Source organism: Sturnus vulgaris, chromosome 9 (genome assembly GCF_052056855.1).
Source record: "Sturnus vulgaris isolate bStuVul1 chromosome 9, bStuVul1.hap1, whole genome shotgun sequence".
Taxonomy (NCBI): domain Eukaryota; kingdom Metazoa; phylum Chordata; class Aves; order Passeriformes; family Sturnidae; genus Sturnus; species Sturnus vulgaris.
In genome coordinates this window covers 5,592,353-5,600,281 of record NC_142251.1, presented here as the reverse complement: position 1 = coordinate 5,600,281, position 7,929 = coordinate 5,592,353, and the positions used below count along the sequence as shown (strand labels likewise).

The window sequence follows — 7,929 nt, the reverse complement described above, 5'->3', positions numbered from 1 at the left end:
TTTTCCTTGAGAGCCCCAGTCTAGGGAGGTAAGAAGCTGTAGAGTTAAATTGTGTGGGACATTTTAGTGCTGGAGAACCTCAAAGCAGAGGGAGAAAATAACCTCAACTTCCAGTCATGAAACAGAGGAAAACAGGTGACAGAGAGAGATTGTGTGCTCAGGGTGTCTGGCATAGACTGATGTGATGGCCTTGTGTATCTGTGCACATACAGACCCTGTGTTTTCTCAAGCACTGGTTCCAAAGGGAGGTGAGTTTGGGTTCCTGGAATGGGTCAGTGTTTGCATTACTCACAGCAGAGCTGGTGTGAAGGGCCACTGCTCTGTGCTAGTACTGCTTGTTCTGTCAAAGCAGTTGGAACAGCATTGATACATCTTTATAAACTGAAATTCTCTCCAGTGTTTGTTTTTCCTGTTTAGATTCACTATGTTTTCTGCCTTTTTAAAAATTTTCATTTGCTTATGGTGAGCCAAAGCTTCTCCATATTCCTTACTTGACATCTGTGTGAGAGCCATAATCACTGACTTCAGATGACCATGCTTTAAAGATCAGGTATACAAAGTTAAATCTTTATTTGGAGATTCATACAGAAAAACGATCCAGTGGAGTAGTTAGAAATGCAGTCCTAGGGAAGGAGTTAAGTGCACAGAATGGTGTCATAAAAATAATCCTAAGAAATCAGTGGATCCTCCTCAGTCCTGCTTTATCTCCAAAAACTCAAGGGGAAGCACAAAGCATTATTTGCCAGTGAACCGAGGTGGTCGTTTCTCCCTGAAGGCAGCCATCCCTTCCTGACGGTCTCTGGTGGGGATATTCTACATGAGAAGAAAAGGAAAAGAAAGAGGTATGTTTTCCATTTACAAGTCTGATGTGTTTTTAAGTCCTGGCTAATTTGGCAATAGTGGTCTAAGACTAAGATTGCTCTTTAAATGATACATAAAGTTCCGTGTTTTGCAATTAGGAAAAAAGAAGAGACAGGGTTGTAGTGTAACTCAAACACAAACCATCTAAGAAAAAACCCATAGATCTGTATAGAAAAACAGTTTTCCATAATCTTCATTATCTTAAAATATGCTGAGAGACATCATATTGGAATATTGTAACACCCTATATTGTTCCATTTGCTGAGAAAGGTGCATATGCTCAAAACTTGCTCCAAAGAACTACAGGAGGAATTGTTTTGAATTTATTAAAGTAAAACCATTTTTTAAACTCATTCTATAACTAACATACAGTTGTTCTTTTCAGGAATGAATTTTGAAGGCAGTTTACCTGGGCATAACACATCCCCTCAATAGCCATTCCTGATGCAATGTCAACCTGGGAAGGAGAGGAAAGGTGTGAGGTTTGTCTGAAGTACAGCCCTCAAAGCTACTTCATAGCTCTCAGTCACTCTCAAACAGGCATAGGAAGTGATCTTCGATATTAGAAGTAGTGTTACTATCTGTAGGAAAAAAATCCTGCCATTTTAATTTTATCTTTAAAGAAATTTTTAAAAACCTCTGAAATAGTTTTAAATGTCTGATATAAAGAAAAATTTTATAACTCATCCTTTCTAAACATTTTTACTGTAGTAATTTGTAAGAGCTGCTAATTTTTTCATTCACCTCAGTATATAAACAAAAATAATTATTACCTCCATTCCTTTGTTTATTGCCAGTTTTCCCATTTTCACAGCAAATGGTGCCTTTATTAAAAACAAAAACAAAACCAAACCACAACAAATATTTTAAAATAATTAAACTCATATTAATTCATAATAGATGAATTGTTGTATTATGATCCTAGCTCCAAATGACATTATATCTACAGAAATTTGCAGTAAGTTAATAAGTATTTTGTTAAAAATCAATTTGATGTTGTCTGCAGTTCACAGATGGACACGGTGTGAGGTTTCAATGTGTCCTGCAGATCTGTGTGGCTGCAACTGGGGGGTAAAACTGTGCTGTGGGTTAAGCAGCTGGATGGTAACATTTGTGCCTACAGAAACTGCATCCCCAAAAAGGAACAGACTTAGAGACTTAAAGATCAGGAATCAAGACTGCAGTATTTCAGAGAGAAGAATTTCAGGTGTTTGCTCTCTCTTAAGAGGAGTACAAATGCTATCTTTACCTTGGTCCCATGAACAATGCACTTACCTGGGGCAGGATTTCTTTAGCCAAAGTTAAAGCTCTCTGGTAAGCTGCATCTCCCTCGCTGTTCTGTGGCACTGAGTGATTTACCAGCCCCATGGAGGCTGCCTGTTCTCCATCAATCTGTCTGCCAGTGAAAATGAGTTCCTTTGCAAGACCTACTCCAACACATCTGGGCAGGCGCTGGGTTCCACCTTAGGACAGTGAAAACACCATTTTCCATGTCTGACAAATGCCCCAGGACTATTTTGTCTCCTTGTAAAACCAGGAGGCTTAAAAAATATAGGGATCATATGTTTCTTTAATAACTACTGGCTGAATATGTTTACATTTTTAGAAATATCTGAAAGGTTTTAGTATTTTGATAAAAAAGAAAATATGTAAAGGGCTTTTCCTAAATTCAGAGTAAGTCTGAGACAAGATGCTACTTCTAATTTACATTCAAAACACTTCAAGTGTTCAAGAACACACTCTGGCAAAATATTTACAATACAGCTGAGAAAGTGAGATTTAATGAATATTAATTAAGGTTTAATGAAGGTTACCTGCTCCAGGCAGAAGTCCTCGTGTGGTCTCAATAAGGCCCATTTTAGCTGATGAAGCTGTTAAAAAAATAAATGTAGAGTTAGCTACATTTTGATTTGTATAACTAGAAGTTTTCCAGGTTGAACTGATCAATAAAATTAGAAACTGTCAATACTGAATTGGAACTCCATTTCTCCAGGTAGCCAGAAAGTCTGAATACTACAGTACTTATTCAGTGTCTGTCTCAACTCTGCTTATCCCATTGTAGCAATTTTAGCTAGAAAAATGAACCTCGGGTCCCTGCTATATAAAATATAAAGGATGGAAGCATGGAAACAGAAGAAATGTCTTCCAACCCAAACTGATTTAAGCTGGGAAAGTTAGATCTAGCCAGAGTATATCTGATCCAGTATTAAGTTAAAATAACTATTCAATCCTATTAAAAACAGTATTCTAAAAGAATCCAAATCTTACCTGAAAATAGACTTTACTTTTTAAGCACAGGAACTTTAGTTACTATTTGGAACTACTTTCTGTAGTCACAATTTCTGTACAACCTTCTGTTAAATTTCTCTCAAGCTTCTGGATTCCATTAACAATCCACTGTCACGTGCTTAAGTTCTCTTTAAAATGCGGCCACCACTTACCAGGAGATTGCTACACTGGGCAACACAAACCTGCCACTCGGAGGTCACAGGCCAGGGCCAGCTCTAATCCACCACCCAAGGCGTAGCCATCGATTGCAGCGATCGTGGGCACGGGCAGGGCAGCTACGGGAGAGAGCACAGATGGCACAGTTGTGTTCCACACGTTCTGTTTCACATGGCCCTCGAATGTAAAGCCTTAGGTTCTAAAGCTTTCTGTTCAGAATTGCTCTAGAACTCGTTTTCTTCCGCCACAAATTTTCGGTCTGGAAACAGTAAAACTGATCTGGCAATTCTCCCTTCTTTTTAAGAACGCAAAACATGCTTCTTCCATGCAAAGGCGCTTGCAAACACAAAGTACTGCAACACGAAACAGGATCAGTCATCTCCTTGCAAATTTATGACACGAATATTCATCTGTTGCAGTTAAACAGCCAAAGAGAAAACACCATCCCTAGGCCCTCTCACAACACTCAGTGTTTGTGGTGCTTTTGTTAGCCAAGGCTCCTGAAAACAGGAACAGTAGACACTGTTTAACTAGGTTACCTCATAGTTGAGGAACTTGATCTAACTGGAGATTAGTTGCTTGATACTTTTTTAAATACTCAGGCAGCTGGATGCAAACTTCAGAGGTGAACTAGCTCTCTGCTGTAACCACCCCTCTGACCGCTCCTGTCATTTTTAAAAATTATTACAATTCTGATTGGTATTTTAGACAGATTTGACTTTGGTATTTCTTCCTACTGAGAGCAGAATAATTCATAAATAGGGGAAGAAAATTAATTGCAGAAGTTCATATGCCTTTTGCAAAGAAAAAGAAAAGGGAGGTGAGGGAATTACAGATACAACCCCCCTCCCAACATTCCACAAATCCATTTAGCAAATCCATTCAGAGATTCAAATCCATATTCTTAGGTCTGCCATATTTTGAGTGTTTCTGAACATGTACTGGAGTGGAACAACAAACACAGCACTTGCCTCCCAAGGATTCCACAGAAGTGTGGAATAAATCAGTGGAGCAGGTATTTATTACATAGGTGTGTATGTGCTTTGTTGTGGATAAGAAATGCATCTTATCCTTGGAGGGGCAGCAGGATGGTTGGTATTTAATTCTAATTGGATCTTTCTTTCAGGCAGAAGCTGAAGGCTTCTCCTAGGTGGATAATCTGCTGGTTATCCCCTCCTACAGCATTTCTAAATGGTTCACTACAGGTGGTCTAGGATAAATTTTCCAACTGATATAATCCTTTACCTATTTCATCCATAAGATTTCTCAGTCTTCTAACAAACTCTCCAACTTCAGCATCATCCATCTTCGCACGTTCCTTTAAATCTGCTCCTAAATAAAGGAGAAAAAGGTTAGAGTACAGGAAAAGACATCTGAAATTTCCCTCCTGTCCCTCTTGGAGGACAGACCATTTAAAAAGTTTTGGGATACAGCATTCCAGTTAAGTAAGATCCATGGAAGTTGGGGTGTGGACATTTGGGCTGCAGCAGTAACACGGGTAATCCTCTGCATCCTTTTGACAGGTTTATTTTTATTTCTTTTAGCACTCATTTCCAACTGCTTTTCTGCACGATCTCATTGGCACACAGCCCTAAGAGCCACCACATTTTTTGAGAATAGTTTTCAGAGCCTTTGCTACTCACCTGCACAAAACACTCCTTTCACCTGGCTCTTGAACACCACCACCCGCACCTGCTCATCGAAGCGGAGCTGATCCAGGGCACTGAACAGCTGAGGGAGGGAGTGCAGATGGGAGAAGAAAAAATTTAGGCATGTGGATGGGTATATACACTGAAATTATAGCAAGTTCCTAATCTTTGATAGAAGTTTTCAGATTTTTTCTCTGCAGGTGCCAGAAAATTCATGGAAATCGTGTAAGTGGAACCTGCAGGTTTTTCCAGACAAATTCAGAATGACGCATTTTCCTGTCTCTTTTTTCCTTCCACTCAGAGATGAACCTTTGCTGTACCTAAAACTTTTTTCCTGTCCAGGCATGAGCCAGACTTCCTCTAGGATGTGTCATCCTTGAACAGATCACCTGCTAAGGTGTGACAATGAGTATGCTTTTGTTGTAATGATACAAGTAGGAACCTTAACTTGCATCTGAGTTAACTTCAATAAATTAACTCGAATTAGCTAACTTAAATAACCCAGATATCTCTGTCTACAGCTGAGGCAGTTCTGTTTTTTTCCAGGTTCACCTGCCTTGCCCCAGTGCCATCTCCCACTGCACTTCATCATAAGATAAGTTTTTTTTAGATTTCCCACATCTATTCTCACTGTAGTTAGTTATTGGTCATGGTTGCAAACACGCTTACAGGCCAGGCCCATACTCACTTCATTTACAAATACTTTTCCCAGTGAATTTCTCGCGTGGGGTCGGTTCATTAGGATTTCAGCAATACCTTAGTAATAGGAGACAATTTCAGTTATACTTCATTTAGTTCTCTGACATAATAATTCAAATGGGAACAATATCTGTGTATGCTGTGTCTTTGCCTTCCTGAAAATGCATATAAAGTATATTCTAAAACAATCAGTTATTTTAAAACTGGAGGTGGCACACCATGTGTATAAAATCCAGTTATGCAGATCAACTGTAAAATTCTGTAGCACTGTAAAAGACTATGAGTAAGCAGACTTTTAGAAAATGAACAGGACATCCAAGAACATATATCTTAAAATCACTGCAGAAATGGGAAAAAACCCCAAACAACAAACCAAACCCCAAATGATCCATCTTAGGTTTCTCCTTTGAATGTTACTTAATGTATTTTTTTGGTACAGTTTTAATGTGTTCAAGTACATTCCCTAATGAAGGAAACCATCCTCTTGGGATTGCTGTTTGCATGAGAATAGCACAGGCAGGTCACTCAGTTCATATTCCAGAACCGTTTTGAAATTGAATTCCATTTAATTTCAACATTATAAGCTCATTAGCTGAAAGGACTCCACTCAAAGTTCCTAAGTCCAAGCAGAAAAACAAAACCACATCTACCTACTTCTTCTTTGCACATGATTTGTAAATTATTATTCAATGGCGTCTGTATGCTTTGGATCGAAAAAACATCTCTTATTTCCTTGTCTGGACTCTTGCTCACTTCCCAGGCTTAACACTGGAAGATGCTGTTGCTGTGCTGCAGGTTCACAGCTGTACCTCGCACCTGGCTTGCTTGGTCTTTCTGCCTTGCTGGAATTCTGTTTATTCTCTGCCTATGGCAGTGGCCAGCTACTGAACCAGAGATGTGTCACATTGGAACGGAGACACAAGCAAACAGTTGGCACCAGCAAAGGAAATTTACAGCTGGTAATTACTTATTATCTTTGTAACCAGCGAAATACTAAGAACTGTTTATAAGCTCCTGCAACAGTTACACAGAAAGTAAATTAATTGCAATCTGAGCCAAACCTCAAACTGCTTCGTGGCTCTCATGGATAAATGTGCAGAGACATGCCAAGGTTCTGTCCTACCTTTATCACTGCACGTTAGTGCTGTTAGAAAAATCTGAAGTATGCAAACCAGAACTTCCTGCGTTGATGTCTCCTGCACACATAACTTTAGGGGAAAAAAGTATCTAGCTATTCATGCAGCAACAGCCTTCTTGCTAAAAAGTATCAAGGCATAACTGAAAGCAAAACAATGCGCGCCCCGGGCTCGGCAGGGCTGTCAGCGCCGCTCGGGCTGCTCCCCGCTCACGCCAGGCCGAGGTGTGTCCAGCAGGGACTGGCAGAAGCGGAGCCGCGGTCCCGGTCCCGGCACTCACCGCCGCCGGCCGCGCTCAGCAGCACCTCCGGGCCCCGCTGCGCCCCGGCCGCGTCCGCCCGGCCCCGCGCCCCGCGCAGCGCCGCGGGCACCGCCCGCCACAGCCGCAGCATGGCCGCTCCGGAACGAACACCCTCCGCCGGGACGGGCCGGGCCGGCCGGGCCCCGCCTCCAGGGAGTCAGCTGCGCTTACACAGCCCGCTGCTGGGGAAGGATTACACAGGGGAAGCGCACACAGCCCGCTGCTGGGGAAGGGTTACACAGGGGAAGCGCACACAGCCCGCTGCTGGGGAAGGGTTACACAGGGGAAGCGCACACAGCCCGCTGCTGGGGAAGGGTTGCTTATAGGAAGAGCTATGCGGTGGGAGACAAGGTCGCTACCGCAACCACCACCGCCAGAAGCTTGGCTGGAGTTGGCACCGGCTGTGCAGGATGCCGCCAGGAGATCTGTGGAAGGCAGGAGGTGATTTGCTCTGCCCGAGCCGTGGAGATCCTCGAGGATGACAGAGTGAGGGAAGGGGAAGTTGAGTGGATGAAGGGAAACGTGTATTGATGGAGGGTCAGATGTTCAGCTCTCAGTGTAAATGCATCTGTAGGTAACAAGCTGCATTTCGGGAAAAGAGAATGGTCGCGTCGAGTATCCGTCCCAAAGACATCTCTGGAGGAAAAGAATTACAGAAGCACAGGATCAATTGGATTGGAAAAGACCTTTGAGATCATCAAGTCCAGCCTATGACTGATCACCACCTTGTCCCCTAGACCATGACACTGAGTGACATGTCTAGTCTTTCCTTAAACGCCTCCAGAGATGGTGACTCCAGCACCTTCCTGAACAGCCCATTCCAATGTCTAATCACCCT

The 7,929-nt window shown here is 42.1% G+C and overlaps 1 protein-coding gene across 1 annotated transcript; it reads right to left on the bottom strand.

Moving 5' to 3' along the window:
* Positions 1–546: 546 nt before the first annotated feature.
* ECHDC2 (enoyl-CoA hydratase domain containing 2) lies at positions 547–7,197 on the bottom strand. Its single transcript, XM_014870627.2, has 10 exons — positions 7,071–7,197; positions 5,644–5,711; positions 4,950–5,037; positions 4,552–4,638; positions 3,333–3,425; positions 2,676–2,732; positions 2,137–2,324; positions 1,635–1,685; positions 1,271–1,318; positions 547–813 (listed from the first exon to the last, which is right to left on the bottom strand). The coding sequence occupies exons 1-10, from the start codon at positions 7,180–7,182 to the stop codon at positions 736–738; spliced, it is 870 nt and encodes a 289-aa protein (XP_014726113.2). The 5' UTR covers positions 7,183–7,197; the 3' UTR covers positions 547–735.
* Positions 7,198–7,929: the final 732 nt, after the last annotated feature.